At 40.1% G+C, this 18,534-nt stretch overlaps 1 protein-coding gene across 2 annotated transcripts; it reads right to left on the bottom strand.

Moving 5' to 3' along the window:
* Nucleotides 1–1,420: 1,420 nt before the first annotated feature.
* On the bottom strand, nt 1,421–14,256 carry LOC109073801 (ectoderm-neural cortex protein 1). Of its 2 annotated transcripts, XM_042724252.1 has the most exons (5): nt 13,901–14,256; nt 12,773–12,930; nt 12,307–12,606; nt 10,368–11,891; nt 1,421–5,221 (listed from the first exon to the last, which is right to left on the bottom strand). In XM_042724252.1, the coding sequence occupies exons 2-4, from the start codon at nt 12,788–12,790 to the stop codon at nt 10,410–10,412; spliced, it is 1,800 nt and encodes a 599-aa protein (XP_042580186.1). In that variant the 5' UTR covers nt 12,791–12,930; nt 13,901–14,256; the 3' UTR covers nt 1,421–5,221; nt 10,368–10,409. The 2 variants fall into 2 exon arrangements, with proteins under 2 accessions (XP_042580186.1, XP_042580187.1); XM_042724253.1 differs by lacking the exon at nt 12,773–12,930 and having other exon boundaries at nt 13,901–14,255.
* Between the last annotated feature and the right edge of the window lie 4,278 nt (nt 14,257–18,534).

Here is an 18,534-nt window from a genome sequence, read left to right as displayed (position 1 = left end):
CATTAAAAATATCTTTATGTTCCAAAGAAGAACAGGTTTGGAATGATATGAGGGTGAGCAATTAATGACAAAATTTTCATTATTGGGTGAACTATCCCATTAAGAAACCACACTGAATGATAGGGGTTTAAGACTGGCCATGAGTGTCAATTAGAGAATGTCATCAGAGAAAGACGCACTTGTTTTGCAATTAGTCTGCTATTTTTATTATAGCCATTGGCTAAACAGCAAGGTGCTCTACACCTGATTGATGATTGGATCAGATTTCACTCAGAGCAACCTATTATTGGCCAAGAGACCACGTGACATCTCAAGGAGGCTCTTACCATGGCAGAAAACACGGCGTATGTGCCAGCTCTCCCGAACTGACAGACATGTTGCCTGGCAACAGGAACTTGAGGAACACGATATCACATGACTGTATTTATTGCATGTATATTGTATGTAGAGTCATACTTATAATTAGTTTTGATTGGAGGAAATGACCATGCCACTACACAATCCATATAATATCTCCAGTATAAACATTAATATTTATCATCCTAAGTCGACATGTTATTATCATGGAGATATATTGTAATCACTTGGGTTATATGAGCCTGTGAGAAGTGTGAACTTTACGGCTTTCTCAGGGTGTGATTAAGCACATCCTTATCATCTTGCCATAGTGTGCTTGGGTAAGTGTCAAGAGCCTGTAAAACTGGTCTTTCTTTAACGTACTGAAAGGGAGTCGTTTTATCACAGGAATGTAAACACTCCTGTCCTCAGGATGAGCAGCTTTGTAACATCGTGTGTCACTGTGTGTTTACTCATGGTATACCTGGTAGTTATTGAGGGCAGGGTGCAGACTCTTTGAAATGGTTAAAAATAGACCATGCATGGTTATTTGATATCCATTAAGGAATTACTGGAACAAGGTAAGAGGACGATAAAGAACGTAGGAGGAACTTCCATGAAAAATGGAAAGATGACAAGAAAAGGAGGCCTGTGGCGGAGGAGGTCTTTTTAAATTTTCATGTTTCACATCAGCTGCCAGAGTTTGCAGATAATGGTCAGGGTTGCCACGGCAACACTGAAATAAAACAGAAAGTATCTTATGGGTCACGTATGGCTGTTACTTCCTGTCTTGCAGACACACACACACACACACGACAAGATGATCTCAGCCTTTTCTCTATATTTTAAAGGGGCCCTTAATAAACACACACCCATTTAATACATTGTACAGACAAGTGCTGCCTGCCATATAAAGCAGGCCAGATATGTGAGAAATGAGCTCCAAATAAGCCATGCTGGAATTAAAAGCTTAATTTCTTTACATAAAAGAGAGAAAAATTTAGTTCAGGATCATAAAAGCATGTACTGAAGTTATTTTTGACAAGCCAGGAAAACTTGAATAATGCAAGAAGCTTTTATACGGTATCTTTTAAGAGGAAAAACTCTTATCTTTATTCAGCCATGAATTTCACATTGTGAAAAAATCACTTGTACAAAATAATGTTAACCGCAGTGGTTGAGATAAAATAACAATACAATTATAGAATACGACAAATACAGGAATGAAAAGAAAAATGACGCCCACAAAAACAACAGTACAGGCCAACACTGACAGTGCTTTAGCAATGCGTCTGTTTGTGAAGGCATACAGCTTTTAAGAGTTCTAAATGCACACAGGCTTATGAGTCACCTCTGAATCAATCTTTCACTTCAGCAGGAGGAGAGCGGGAAGAAGGGAGGGCAAAGGAGCAAGAGGGAGAGAGGAGAGAAAAACAAAACACTTGACTATTACTAGTTAAAATGGAGAGGGGGCAATGATTGTTGACCACTGCTGTGGCAACTGTGTTATGCGAAGGGGGGCAGAACGGGGTTTTTTGATTGGCTGGAGGTCAGAGTGTGGAGTGTTCTGTGAAAAGGTATTCTGGAAGGGGGAAGGAAGGGGTCAAAGATGGAAGGGGTGTAAGACCCTAAAGGCTGATCGGAACATTGTAAGCAAGAATTTCCTGGAGGGGATGAGAGGGTTTGTGGGAGGAACTTTGCTACCAGTTTTCCACTCTTAGGGCTTTCCTTCAACTTTGCAGTCGCTGTGCAATTGAACAACATGGAATACTATATTATATCATTTAAAGCTATATAATTTGTTTGTAGCATGTAGAACAGAGTTGTCACAACAGCTATAGTGTAGCAAATGGCTAGTGGTGTTATTCAACCTACCCGAACACTGTTGTTGCTCTGCAGTGAATATTCAAACAGATCATCTCTACAATAAGTACATTTGGCATTGACATGAAAGCACTACGGTCTTTGCCCTTATGTAGACATAAGTGTTAGTTATTCCAAGACCTTTGGGATTCAGCTTTATCATAATAAACACCATTTTGTTCATCATCATTAAATTTTCCTGATGAAATCATCACTTTTTATGTCACAGGCTGTAGCAACCAACATCCACTCTTAAAAGTAAAGGTTTTGTATTGAGGTTCTTTATTCTTTAGATTATTAAAATGTTCTTCATACTAACACTGTGTTTACATAGTTCGCCATCTACAATGAACGCAAAACAAAAGTTCTGAATCCATTTGTACTGTTGTCGGAAGTAGCCCAAGCGCATGGAGTGTGTCAGAAACATAAAGGAGCATAAGCTTATAGTCTGTCATGTCACAATCACTGTAGACAGCCTTGCTGTTTATAATGGGCTCTTTGCTTTTGTTGTAACGCATCATTCGTGTCTAGTGTTAACAACATTCTTGGAAGAATCTTTCCATGGAAAAGTTCTTTAAAGAACCCAAAATGATTCGTCTATGGCAGGGATCTCAAACCCTGCTCCTGAAGAGCTACCATCCTGCAGACTTCAGCTCCAACACACCTGTCTGTAATTAACCTTGATTAGCTGGTTCAGGTGTGTTTGATTGGGGTTGGAGCTGAAATCTGTAGGACGGTAGCTCTCCAGGAGCACGGTTGGAGACCACTGGTCTATGGCATCACTGGGAAAAACCCTTTTTGGAACATGTTTTTTTAAGAGCACATCCAGAAAGGTGTCTGTGACATATTCCTAATCCAATCATGATGTTAACAGCACTGCTGAACTGTAAGGGACAGTCAAAGTTACAACATGCTGGTGACAGTTCCAGCTGTCTTCAGCTAGCCCTACGGGACCCTTACAACCCAAAGATACTCTGTGTCAGTCTGGGTTTCAGTACTGACAGAGTGATGGATGCAGAGCAGAGTTACAGAGGCTGAATACTGGCCCCAGTTTAGCATGGGGTCACTGGTTGAAAGCACTTGCTAAACTACACTAAGGTTTGAGGTCTATCTATATTGTATAAGATCACAAACAGTTGATGCAGGTCAGAGAACCATCACCACTAGATGAATTTACCTGTGGTTAAAGCACATCAGCACATATCAATTACTTAATCTAAAGAACCTGATTCTTTTGGGTCAAATTTAAAGGGACAGTTCACCCAAAAATGACAATTTTGAGAGTGGGTACAAGATGACAATCTTCATTTTTGGGTGAACTGGCCCTCCGTTTTGAAGAAAGCCATCCCCCAAACTCTCAAAACCACTTCCCAACTCCCCCATCTGCTGACCTGCCCACCCTGGGTAATCTGAACCTCTGACATCATTCGGACCATTCTTATCCTGTCAATGACCTTTGACCTCCAAGCCTCCCTGTTTTTGATCAGATAACCAAGAGGCTCAAGAGTTCGCTCACCACTACAAATTCCACCTGCTCAGTCAAAATGACCTTATGTAAATGTGCAAAAGAGCAGCTGGAACACAGAGCGTTTTGGGCCATGCGCGGTACAAAAACCTGTCAACTTCTACACATCTAAACATGTATCCAAGCAGAAAAATTTACAATAAATAAAAAAAGAAATATTGTTATTACACAATGGATCAAACAAAACAAACAGCTTAAAAAAAATCATAAATTAAGACTATTAATAGACACTGAAATATGTGAAGCCAGACAACCAGTTTCTTGCAGTTTTTTCTTGTCCTTTTTTTTTTTTTTTTTAATTTACAGTTTCGTTGTTGTTGCCATAGAGACTGCATTCCCTTGCAGGGTGACGAAATGACTCTCACCTCTTTTCTCTCTCCTTCTGTCATTCACGTTTACGTGACTATGTGCTTAGAATAGTACAGGCAAAAACGGCAAAACAGAAGCGTCTCGCACAGTTTAAATCTTGTGCAGGAGAAATGTACTGAACTGTAGTCAGTCAGTCATCAGAAGCTGGAAGTACAGTGTTTGTTGGTGCTTTCTCAGAGGGCATGCTCAAGCTGTTTATTTTTGAGGGGGCGGGAGTATGACTGGGTGTTGAGTGGGGTCAGACGGACTCTCGTTCAGACGAACATGCTGGGACATGCCTCTCCCGCACTCACTTAGTCGCAAACGCACAGCTGGCACGTGTACCTTGGGACACATTGTGCCCGTGTCCATTTTCACACCAAGCTGCCAAGGATGTTCAACAGGAACAGTTCAGCATCTGCCTGTCCTCCTCGTAGAAGACGTGTGAAGGACAAGTACTTAAAAAAAAAAAAAAAAAAAAAAAAAAAAAAAAATTCTTGCTCACGTTTCCTTCTGTTCTTTTTGTGATTTTTATCAGTCCATTAAGAGTCGGCATCAGCCTTTCTTCTGAGCAAGGTCTATTTTTTAACATCAACATGGGAGAAAAGGTAGATACATATCAGGACATGAGGTACTTTTCCTGGAGGATCTTAACATCTCCAATCATGCGTTGAAACTCTTGTTGTTCTCCCAATCAAAGGCTTCCACTCATCCTTCATGCATTATACAAATTAAGACAGGCATACGGGTCTATTTTAGCTTGCATGGCATCAGCATTGTACAAAAATGGTCAGAGTACACAAACGTGAGGGACGAAGGTGATGATTATGCTGGTTACGATGAAAGCAGACTGGACTTCAGGGTGCGTCGCAGTTCTTTTGGTTTTCATGGTGAAGCCCAAGTTATGATACGCCACAGAACGAAGGATGAGACATCACAATGTACTTAAAACTTCCAAGTAGGAAGTAAAAAAAAAATTGGCAAACTTGCAGCAGAAAAAAAAAAAAGCTTTGCGACTGGACTTTGTACACAATATTTAGGCTAGCTCTTATGGGAGAAAGTCTCTTCATAAAATTGCACGGGAAGGTTATAGCGTTTCTTCACAGTTGGAATCCAGTAGACAATATCGACAAATGGACACACAGAATTCTGTGGAAAGATAAGACAACAAAAACAGATTAGGAATTTCAATTTCTCATGCTGCTTTCGAAAGCTAGACTAGAACTTCACATTTACGCCACACATTCACATGCATTTCAGGAAAGAATAACATCTCACAAATATAAATTCAGACAATGAACCAGACCATTTGTTCCTTATCTTTTTTCCCTCAAGGAAAAACAAAAGAAGAGAAAACAGGTCAGACCTTCACACCTGTTCAACAGCAAACAAGGCATTACAATACACACACACTCATAGAGACCTGCACTCTTTAAAATACTGCATACAGTCAGATCATTAACGGTATTAATTCAATTAACAAAGGCACATTTAGGAACCTAGAGCACAACTGAATGTAGTGCAACAAAGGCTTCCTCTTCTCTCCATTGTTGTACCAAATGCAACAGTATGTTTTTCCTCTTTGGCTTTGTCTGTACTATCGTTTTACAGCCTTAAGCTTCCGCAAAGACCAATATCCATTCTGAAGTCACGTATTCTCTCTCAGGGCCTCTAGCTTGAAATAAAGGAGACAAATGAAGTGGAGGTGATCATTTGAAAGCTGAAGTCCCCCAGAGCGATCAAATCGAGTCGTCAGCAGACATTTTCTCTCTTTTCCTTCCCAACTCCCACTTTCTTCTTTTAAGTTCTGCATACAGTTCATATAAATGAGAGTAAAGGGCAGCAGAGCCCTGCAGTTACAGAAGAATTGCTTGCCAATTAAAACCCACTCAAACAGAGGCCCAACGAGACCAGAAGCGTGCAAAGCCAAATGCATCCCTCCATCGATCCCAGGGCCGGTTGAGTGTAGATTCTGTAGAGCTGCTTTTGAAAACAAAATGTTCTGCGAACCATGGCACTTCAATTAAGCAACATGGAGTTGACGGTGAATGAACACAGCTTAGGCTAATGACCTCCCTCCACTCCCACACCCGCCAAACACAAGCCTGGCATAAACACACATGCATATGTGCAGCTCACACTCGTGCACATGCGCAGCAACATACAAGCTTAGTTTTTACCATGGTGGATATTTTCCATTGATTTCCATTTTATATACGGTTATACTGAGCTAAGGACAAATTTCTGATGCAAACCTCTTCATGTCCTTTAAAGAAAATGTTTAACCTTCTTTTCTTTGTGGTCTATTAATCAAAAAAAAAAAAAAAAAAGAAACTGGAGAAAAATGATTGACAATAGTAAGAAACTATTTTTGAGCACCAAATTAGCTTATTAGAATGATTTCTGAAGGATCACGTGACACTAAAGGCTGGAGTAATGGCTGCTGAAATATGAGCTTTGCCATCACAGTAAAATATAATAAAACAAAGTAATTTTAAATTATACCACCATTTCAACTACTACCCAAAATTTTGAATCATATTGTGCATAATTGTTTTATTTGCTTCACACATTTATTAAATTAAATTATTAAATTTGTAAATCTCAAAATAGTCAACTATTGGAAATTTCGATCCATCACTACTTTATGTTTTTAAACAGATGTTCTAATTTTTGAGGATTATGACTAAAATTTTCAAAGTTTGACAAAAAGAATCCCACATCATGGACCATCTATCCAAACTGCTAAAGACTGAGGCTATTTGTTGTTGGCCATCTTTTAGAAGAAGAAAAAAAAAAAACTGTACATACAGATATGTTGTTTGTTATTCTGTCTGTTCTGGCATAACAAAATATTTCAGCAAAGAACATCACTGAACCTATGCAGAGTTCAACAGCACATTTGTACAAAAAACGGTTTTACCAAGAGAGGGAAAAGATAAGAGATAAAGAGAACAGTGTGTCTGTGTATGTAGGAAAGGGAGGATTCTCTGTAACCAGATGCATTCCCCTGGGAGAAAGATAGCAGGAGTTTGAGTGTGAGAAAACACAGTTGGAGAGAAAGAAAGAGCAAGACTGAAAATCTTTGTTTACCCTCCCTTATCCAGTCCTCCCCCTCTCCCCTCATCTTGGTCTTCTCTCTCCTCCCACTCCTCTGGCCAGCAGTGAGGCTCCTCATTGTTATAGGGAGGAAGCTTGCTTAGAACACTTCATGGTCTTTTAAGTGCATAGGAATGGCTCAGGGAACAAAGGCAGGACCACCACTTTGAAATGAACTGCCCTGTCAAGGTGGGCGGCATTTCACACGCACATGGTCACAGAGACCATGCGAAGCTAAATGACCAGTTCCATAGGGTCAGGAATGGAATGAGTGTGGAGTACTGCCTCAGTTTTTGTTTTTCAGTCAGGAGGAAGTTGGTGCTCGTTCTATTTAGTCTACTGTCCTGGAGTTTGATTCACTCTATCAGTATTTAATGGTTATTCTGTTCTCGCTGCAGTCAGACTGATTACCCACCATGAAGGGAGAGGAGAAATTAATGTATAAAATATTAATTTCATTTTACCAGGCAGAGATAAATCTTTCTATTGCTAGGTGCTTTTACTCAAAGAATAAAGTGCTAAATATAAATGCCCCCCCCCATTTCTTTCAATGGATATTCTCATTAAATAAGAATGAAAATATTGCCTAAATGTTCTTATTTTCCACTATAATATCAGTGCATCCAGATTGATTTTTGCACCTAAACTCACATCTCAGTCAAGGATTTCAGCACACTGCAAAACACGGTGATCGGCAATGCAGAAACCGTTTATGGAAAACAACAGCTATGACTCATCTGAATTACCTCATCTCATTTACTTATGCATGGTTTACTCTAAAGTTAAGCAATATACGAGTCAAGCCAAAAGATTTCCTACTAAACATCTAGTGACTCATCAATAGCGTGGGATTTACACTGATCTCTGAACTTAATCGGTTTTGTTTTACTAGACTGTGTTTTATCTATATACATTTCAAACAAGTATGTTTATTTCACCATATTTCATCAATGATTAACCAATCACAGGAGATAGATCTTACAGTTAAATCATATTAATGCTTTAGTCAGACTTAAACCATATTAGTCATTGATTTTTTTTTTTATCTACATAATGGGATTGTAGCACTGCTTTATCCAGCATGTACATGCATTAAGGTGTGGTCACATTTGCAAAATTTCAAGAGAAAATTTATGATATCTGCCAGTCAGGCTGCTATGCAAATCTGTGTGACCAACTTAAACCAATGCTGAATCTACAAGGGGAAATCTTGCGCAATCACACAAATGACAGACTGTGTAGATTCCTATTAAAATGACTGTATTTGCTGTGAAAACTCACTGATCTGTAAATGTGACTACATCTTTAACCTGAAAGACAGTGCAGCACAATGTCTATTTAATCAATATTTGATTACACATTGTAGCATATATACTGTACTTAGACAAAGACTGTAGCTAAACAATGCAAAAGCCTACAGTAACCATACTGCAAAGGTACAGAAGTTTGCTTAGACTTCAAGCTAGCATGCTCCATGTCGTCAACACCACTGCTCATCCAAATTAAACAACTCACCTTTTCTTTCTCTGTCTTTTCTCTGAGCCCTCCCTCCTCTCTCATTTGCCCTCCCTCTCTTTCCTCCTTCCTCCACCCTTAGACAAATTTCCCCCTCAGGAACAATAAAAGTCTTCTATTCTGCTTCAATTACCCACGGTGCAACACCCTCACTGCACACTCATACCTCATTTAGCCCTACCGCAAGCTGCCTCCACACAACAGAGGCACACAAAAAATTTTACATGTGAAGATTTGCATATGCCCACACACACTGAAATTCAGGTGTAACCTAGCATTTTCTCTGGTAGGTGTATGGAGCTTCAATCTCCAGCTTAAAGACCAAGGCTTTGAATTCTCTCAAGCAAGGATTTCTATTTTTTCCTCCCTCACAGTCTGGAGACTGATCAGATACAGCAGAGTCTCCATATCAGCAAGACCAGACAGAGCACTCGCACACACATACACACTGCATCGCTGGACATATCCCTGCTGAGAGGTAGATACTGGAAAGCATGATGCCCTTTTCTGATGCAGTCCTGCTGTGACCGAAGCCTGTTTTCCTGGAGACTGAGCAAAGCTCAATGCTTAATAGCCACTATTTTTATGGACTCTTGGGAGACGTGACATCTGTAGCAACCTATTATAAAACATCCATTAATGCACCAACTTTGAAAGTTATCGATTAAAGCGAAACGCTGCGATTAAAACACCTATACACAACAGAAGAATCTCCTAAAAAACAGCAAAAAGACTATCAGTCAAGGAACGAGAAAGAATACAAAAAAAAAGCACGGGGTAACTGATAGAATGAATAGAAAGATATCTGATTTTGCACGAGCTGTGTTGACCTGGTTGATATTCATAGCATGCTGTCTTAGCGTTTCTTTCCTCTCTGCTTCCTAAAACAATCTAATTGTTCTGTCAATACTCAATTTGCCATTGATTTGAACAAGGTTCTTTGTCAATGTATGCATGAGGCAGATCATGAGGGATAAATAATTTCTATATCCAAATGCAGTATGCATATAAACATAAAGAGCCATGTAAAATGTTTCAATGTGTCAGTACACTTTCAAAGAGGGGGTACGGTGTATGGCAACAACAACACTAGAATATTTTATAATTAGGAGTTAAAAATGTTCTGGAAAAAAACAGCTTCACAAATTAACTAAGAAGGGCTGTGAAATTCCCTCGCGTTCCAAAGAAACATTATCTTAAAACCTATTGCAGTTCTTACAAACTACTTTAACCATGCAAAGATAAGCTCATACAGCCACTTGTAGACAGAATGTAAACAACAACAACGTGATTTTCTGGATGAATGTCCACCATGAAATGAAACCGAGACTGATCCTAGTAATACATGAAATGCCGACAGGAATCTAGAAATTCTGGCCAATGATAAGCCAATAATTTTATGTTAAGTCTGAAAAATGATAACTGATAAATAGAACATATTAAAATTTCTATACTATTTTATCTAAATAGATTTGAAATAAAACCATTTATTTGAAGGGCCAATTTAAACAGCACAACTTTATGATGTACAGTATGAAAATGGGATCCCCTGACTAGATTTTGAAATTTGATAGATTAGATTGTGTAATGTTTTTAAATTATTATTTTTAAAGTCCTTTATACAAAAAAAAAGTAACATGCTTGCTAAGCCTAATTCTTTTCTTTAGACTGCATAACCTACCTCGTAGGAATAGTAGGGTCACACGGGGAGAACAGGCATGCTTCAGGCTGGGAGGTGTTTCCAGGTGCTGACGAAGGCAGTGGGGATTAAGGAATATGGTACGGTAGTGATGCTGTTCCAGGCATCCAGCGTGGGGTCGTAACAGTCCAGGGTTTTGCAGCGCTGTGTACCAAAGTAGCCACCCACCACATAAAGTTTGTTTCCAGAGGCCACTGCTTGGCAGCTCATTCGTTTTGCGGTAACATCTCCAACTTTAGTCCACTGATAAGTCTCACTGCTGAATTTGTAAGCGGAGCAAGCAGAGAATTCTGTGTCGCCTCCCATTACAAAGATCTGGTTGCCGAGAACAGCAGCTGCAGTGTAGCGCCACGGCTGTGGACAGGATGCCGGGACCGCCCAGCGATTTTCTGAGGGATCATAGCACTGAACTTTAGGCAGCTTGTCGTGGGCCACACTCGTCCCACCGAAGGCGAATAACTTCATCTTAACGCTGACGACAGCAGCATTGCTAACTCCTTCTCGCAGTGGTGCCACCATGCTCCACTTATTAGCAACTGGGTCAAACTGCTCTACCTGCTTCAAGGACACAGATGGTGATGCAGGCAGGCAGCCAGTGGCAGCTGTGTGACCTCCAACGACGTACAGGCAGTGGCGTAACTCAGCAGAACCGTGACCGAAACGTGCTATCAGCATCGGAGCCGCTTTGGACCATTCTTCATGTAATGTGTCATACACCCAGACATCCTTAGACACACCGTTCTCTGAGCCCCGGCCCCCAGTCACATACACTTTGCAGCCAATGGCACAGGCGCTGAACTCCTTGCGTGGACTGGGGATGTCTGCCTTTGGAATGATCTCTTTGGCCTTCTGGTCCACCAGGTAGAGCTTGTCGCACATAAAGGTGGGGCCACCCAACAGGAAAAGGGCATGGCTGGTCTTGCGGGGCCGGGCGCAAGGACTATTGACGACGCCATCGTTTTGCAAGATGCGCAGTTTGCAGCGGATGGCCTCGTCCACCAGCTCTTTGCTTTTAGCCTGTGCGATGATGAGCTCCTCCGTAGAGACATTCTCCATGAGGAAGATGGCAGGCAGGAGAGCCAGACGCACAGTACGGAGCAGCTCCGGAAGGTGACAGTGCCTCCTCTCAAGGTCGTAGTTCACCCAGTTAAGCGCCGACTCGTAGACCAGACGCTCGTCTTCGGTTTCGAGCTCTTCGTGTGCCAGCAGTTGGACCAGCATGTCCTTAGGCAGCTGGAGAAACTCTTCAGTCTTGCAGATAGCAGGGAAGTTACTGAGGCACATGCTCCAGGACAGCTGGAATAGCTGGGTGCACTGGTGAGCATCTGAGAGAAGCAGCATGCCCAGGCAGTTGGATGGGTGGAGGTTCTTCTCCAGGAACTCGGCACAAGCATCACGGATGTCCTGAAACTCCAGCATGTCACCGGCCTCAAGGAGAGACTCTGCGTTCTCCTCATTTATTATCACTCTTGATGAATAAGCATAGTCCAGGAGGAGCTCCAATACCTAGACAACGCAGAGTAAATGCAAAGTTAACCTAAATAAATTGACAAAACTTTTTTGCAGTCAAACTGTAATAGGAGTTACTTTGCAAAAAGCCTGATGTTCAACCTGATGATAAACCCAGAGCTACTCCAAGGTTTCAGTACTCTTCAATTAACAATGTGTTGTACATTAAACCAGAGTAGCTTACAAAGACAAAATTGATTTCTGTTATCATCTACTCACCCTCATGTCATTTCAAACCATTATATAACAAAAGTTTTGTCCTACAATGGGAGGAAAAAAAGATTTTCCACAGAAGAAATCACACAGGTTTGGAACCATATGGGGTGGGTAAATAACAGAATTTCAATTTTTGGCTGAATTATCCCTTTCACACTCTTTGACTACTCTACAAATTCAAGAACTTCCACAGTACCTCTGGATGAATGGAGTCCCTGAAGTCCACTTCACTGTCCTGACTCTCTCTCAGCCCTCCGCTGAACATTGCTTCAAAGTAGCGGCTGCAGGCGGCCAGCACAGCCCTGTGGCACGGGAAAGAGCGGCTTCCCGCGTGGAGCAGAACATCAGTGAAGAGTCTCTGCTGCCGAAGAGCATTCAGGTGCATTAGCACACTGTCGGCATACGAGGACTTGTGGAACAGGTAGATATTCATAGAGCCCGTGCTGGCACGAGACTTGCGGTTCTCGTGGACGCAGACCGACATTTTCATTGAATCCTGAAGAAAAAAGAGAAAAAAGAAAATTTGTCCTGTTAACAAAAGATGCAAGAATAAAAACTGATCACAAATAACATTTTCTACAGGGAATGTGTGCTAATCTTTTTTAGACAATTAAAAATCACACTGAGAATGAAAGACAAAAATTTTAATAGCACCTGTGTACCCTATTGACAACTGGCATGTTGCTGTGGCTTGAATAGCCTCTGTTGTCCGTTCTAGGAGCTGACTGACATTGTTTTGAACAGTGATATGATCACTATCAGCACAATACTCAAAGAGCATGCCAAACCTCAACATGAAGGCAGAGAAGATGATGTAATTCTGCAAACACAACATAAAAACCCACTGGAAGCCTCTTTGATGTCTAGCCGACTGGAATGCGAACAAATGCAAGGGAGTCTAATCATTACCAGGTGTTCAAAGGCAGATGGATAAGGAGGGGGGAAACTGAAGGGGGGGGGGTACTTTCAGAAGTAAACACCCCTGCCTGAAAATTCACAGTGGAAAAATGAACAAAGCGTGGAGAACCAGGCACATTGTCAACACTGAGTGTGTCAATGTCACCGGCTGCCATCTGGTCGCCTATATGGTGCACATTCAAATCCAATCAGTCTGAATTTCCATGTAACCGATACACGCCCCTCAGGTCCCTGCTGGCTGTCAACATCCCTCCGGGGAGAATTTAATTGTGTTTCCACTAATGTTGTGCAGAGGCAAAACGTAGTTCCGAACTTAGCTTAATAAATTAAAGACACACAAGCAATGATGATGTATCACACCTGATATAGTCCAATAATCCATTTATATTGGCCACAGCTGTGAAGTACAAGAGCCAGAAACCCTGTGCTGACATTGGCTATTAATTATTTTGCAACACAGCACTGAAAAACAGCAATGTGATCCGAACGATATGTTTATGATAAATCATAAACAATCAGTTAATAGGTTACAATAAAGAGTGAAATGACAAATACATCTTATAAATAGGCTCTATTAAAAAAGTGCTTTTAAAACACCATTTATTTCTTGTTACAGAAAACTAATTTTGAATGATGACAGATCAACATTCTCATGACAATGTCATAGGTGCACTGACATCACTTGCACACTCCACTATCTTGATAAATATGTATCATTAGAATATTATTTTAAAATAAATGACAACTAGAATTATTTAATGCTTTAAATGTGAATTTTTTCTTAATATTTCAAAAAGTTTCACATGCTTTAATAGAGAAATGTCCTATGAAATATGTACTAGAAACAAACTGAAGATATAACGTTATATTACCTGTTCAGGAGCAATGAGGACTTCAGTTCCGTCTGCTTTGATCCACAAACATGCCACAAGCAACGCGTGCAGAGTCACGATACTGGCGGCGATACTAAACGCTCTGGCAACAGCGTCCGATGTCGCGTGGATAAACCACAAAACAAACAAATGAAGAATAATTGAATTCACTTGCTTTTAACGTAAGCAACCGGCCTATAAATGCAGTTTGGTCTATTGTTACACAGAAAACTCCTCGAGTTCCTCTGTCTTTGTGACTACGGTGCACAACTACATTCGCTCGTATCGTCACACAGCAGCTCCGCCACCGCGTGTGTGTGCAGGTCTCAATAGTGAACAGCTGACGGGTGTGAACAGCTTTTAGAGGACGAAGAAAGAGAGGCGGAGCTCTGCTGCTCTTTAGGAGAATGTGGGAGGAGATAGACCCATGAACAGGCGTGAAAAGAGATAAGGAGATTGTGGTAGGGCTTATTAATAGAATAATAAAGGAATTTTACTAGGCTGCATCACCAAGGGGTTTGTGTGTATAAAAGTATTCAAAGTGTCTGTATACATTACTGTATACTTCGCATATAACTGATCTTTTAGGAAGTGCTGCTTAAGAGTCTTCCTACTTAAACAGCAACTCCAGTGGCAATGCTGTTTTTTTAAAGTGAAAGTAATTTAAATCATATAGTCTATAAATTATGCATCCAGACTAAAATATATATTCCTCATTAGTCTTGAGATGCACTACCATGCACACACTGGTTAGAAGGTTCAGAGCTAGTTTTGAATTTAAATTCATGGAACAATGTCGCCCCCTACTGAACAAAAGGCGCAATTGCGTTGTCTGCATCATGCTTGTAAATGCCCTTGACTTATGCTAGGTGATTTAAATTTGTACCTTTCGAATGAAAAATGTCACGATTGTTCTTGGATCTTCTTTGGCAGTAATGTGGTAGACTTATGTATGTGGCTCCTGTGGCCTGGTATGTTTCTTTACTAAATCTGTGGAGCTATAAAATGATTGTGGCCCATACCTCTGTTGTCGGGCTCCGTGTGCATACAAAAATTGGATTATTGGATAACTGGATTATTTATTATAATTAAAATTATTATAAACAGATCAAACAGCGCGGACATAGAAAACCAGAAATGCAAACTATAACCATGGTGTCATTCATTTCAGGGTTTGTACAACCTTTTGAGAGAGAAATTCAAGCAGTTTACAGTTACTTTCAAGCATTTCACATAAATGTTTCCAGCACTTTAAAGCTCCAAAATGATCCAATTTGAATGTTATTTTTAATGGGATGATCAAAATATACTGTGGTGAACAAACACTTGTGTAAAAAAATAGTCAAAATAAAATAAAATAAAATCACCATTATAACCTGTAGATGGCAGCAGAGAAGCACTTTTTGGTTTATTAGTCATTAAACGTACAGTAAGGAATTTTTGGCCACCAGGGGTCACTCAATCAAAATAATAACAAAAGACGTACTTTGATGACGTCGGGAAAGAGCGTGGGCTCATGGGAGTTGTAGTTACTGTCAATGACAACCAGCCATCTAGCATCTCCAGCAGAAAACATGTTCACTGACGAGGTAATGTATTGTTGTATTTTGTATTATATTTCTATTCTTGTTACGTTTAGTTATGGCTATTCACTTCATGACATGCCATTCTAATGAAATTGCCGCGAAGTAACGTTAGCTAATAAAACTGAATGGATGCATACCTGTTTATTAGAATGTAAGCGAGTTCGGCATCTCTTTGTAGATTCAGCTTGTCACGAAGCTCTCTCCATCTTGGAAATGCAACTCCAATATTTATCTTTGTCTTGTTTCTTCTCTTGTCCCAAAACCTTCTCGGGTCATTTATTTCACCCGTTCGTTTGCGCTTCACAGAACGTGCAGGCAAAGCATAATCATGATCCATAACTAACGTAAGTGATTGATTGAGGTATAAATACTAATATAAACAATATAGATATAAAATATAATAATCTCGATCGAGGCTAGCTACTACTTTTTCTTCGTCTGTTCTTTGCTTCTGTTGGCTGTGTTCACCTTTGTATTTGGCGGTTCCGCAGGAAGTTAGAGAAACTAGAGAGGTCAAAGGTTATATGACGCCATAGACGGGTGACAAAACGGAAATAAAGAAACGTGCCGTGTCTTCTAATTAAACTATAATTTTCTCCGGATTTGAAAGTTCGTGGAAACTGTCGAGATAATGTAAGTACACCACTAAAAAAAATATATAACATAGATATAGTGATTTCTGCTATTTTTAAAGCAGAAAAATTACATATTGTGCCTTTAATTTGTAGTTTTTCCTTTATATTTTGAAATGATGAAATCAGTATTATAAAATATCAAATCATCAAGAAATCAGATTTTGTCAGAGTTTAGCTCTTTTTTTTTTGTCTATGAAGTAAGACAAGTTGCAAAGTGCTTTGTGCTCATAAATGTGCAAAGTGCTCATAATCACTGAAGTTGTTGGTCAGTTCCAGATAAGACTATAGAAGAATAATGTGCATTTAATAATAGTACATTTTATACATTTTCTACTTAAAAATTAGATTTTGCACGTAACTGTTGTTAATAAAATAGATTTTGTAATCTTCCCAACTCAAGCTTAGTGCTTTACTGTCAAATGTGTATAAACATGAAATAAACAAGAAATGAACATGTAACATTTTTAGAAACTGCACTTATTCATGCAAAATGATTTTATTAATTAATTTATCATATCCCTCTAAAATTAAAAGAATACTGCACATTGTAATTTCTATGAGTCAAGTCTATTTATTATCAAAGCATTTGTCAGTAATACAGTTAAAATGGGGGAAATATGTGAATGATTGCATTGAAGGCTGGTTTAAGGTGTGCCCCTAAATTTTCTGCTTGTGCTCCTAAAATTTTTAGTCAGGTGCTATACGGTGCTCCTAGTAAAAATAGTTAGTCTGGAGCCCTGCCACAAGGTCAAAAATTACTGGTATTACTAAGTATACTTGTGGGTCCCCATAACGTAGTGAACACCAGTACACACACACACACACACACACACACACACACACACACACACACAACAGTAACTCTGTAATTGGGCTGAGTTTCTTTTTTATTTAGCTGAATATTATTAGAAAACCAGAATAGAAACAATTGGCAGCAAAGTTCTTTATGATCTACTTATGCATACAATGCTTTTGGGCAGCCCAGCTCTGGGTAGGTTTGATGAAATTGACAGTGTTCAGTGTTACTTTTCTCGTAATTCTTTAAAAGGAACATCAACAGTTCACTTAAATATTAAAATTCAGTTATTTGCCTCACCCTGGTATTCCTGTTATGTGCCCTTCTTTCTTCACCGACCAAGACCAAGCAAAACATTTTAAATTATTTTTTTGTTGTCTGAGACATTAAGAATGACTGAATTTTCAAGTATGAGGTCTCTGAGTAGAGTATAAGTTCTCTGCACAACAAAAGTGGGCATTTGTAGTTTTATTTAATAAACCTGGGGAAGGCTTTAAATGGTAGTACAGCCGTGGCCAAAAGTTTTGAGAATGACCCAAATATAAATTTTCACAAAGTCTGCTGCCTCAGTTCTTGTGATGGCAATTTGCATATACTCCAGAATGTTATGAAGAGTGATCAGATGAATTGCAATAAATTCCAAAGTCCCTCTTCGCCATGAAAATTAACTTAATCCCAAAAACATTTCCACTGTATTACAGCCTTGCTACAAAAAGACCAGCTGACATCAAGTCAGTGATTCTCTCATTAACACAGGTGAGTGTTGATGAGGACACTCTGTCATGCTGACTGAGTTAGAATGACAGACTGGAAGCTTTACAAGGAGGGTGGTGCTTGAAATCATTGTTCTTCCTCTGTTAACTATGGTTACCTGCAAGGAAATATGTGCAGTTATCTTTGCTTTGCACAAAAAGGGATTTACAAGCAAGGATACTATTGTAAGATTGCACCTAAATCAACCATTTATCGGATCATCGAGAACTTCAAGGGGAGAGGTTCAATTGCTGTGAAGGCTTCAGGGCACCCAAGAAAGTCCAGCAAGCCCCAGGAGTCCAGGCTGTCTCCTAAAGTTGATTTGGCTGCGGGATCGGGGCACCACCAGTGCAGAGCTTGGTCAGGAATGGCAGCAGACAGGTGTGAGTGCATCTGCAGGCACAGTGGGGCCAAGGCTTTTGAAGGATGGCCTGGTGTCAAGAAGGGCAGCAAAGAACTCACTTCTCTCCAGGAAAAGAATCAGTTACAGACTGAAATTCTCCAAAAGGTACAGGGATTGGACTGCAGAGGACTGGGGTAAAGTCATTTTCTCTGATGAATCCTCTTTCTGATTGTTTGGGGCATCCAGAATAAAGCTTGTCCAGACAAGAAAAGGTGAGCGCTTCCATCAGCCCTGTGTCATGCAAACAGTAAAGCATCCTGAGACCATTCATGTGTGGGGTTGCTTCTCATCCAAGGGAGTGGGCTCACTCACAATTTTGCCAAAGAACAAAGCCATGAATAAAGAATGGTACAAAAACTTCCTCTGAGACACTTCTTCCAACCATCTAGGAACAGTTTGGTAACGAACAATGCATTTTCCAGCATGATGGAGCACCTTGCCATAAGGCAAAAGTGATAACT

Source organism: Cyprinus carpio, chromosome B5, assembly GCF_018340385.1.
Source record: "Cyprinus carpio isolate SPL01 chromosome B5, ASM1834038v1, whole genome shotgun sequence".
NCBI lineage: Eukaryota > Metazoa > Chordata > Actinopteri > Cypriniformes > Cyprinidae > Cyprinus > Cyprinus carpio.
Note: the sequence above shows the minus strand (reverse complement) of the source record. Positions and strands in the feature narration are given on the sequence as shown.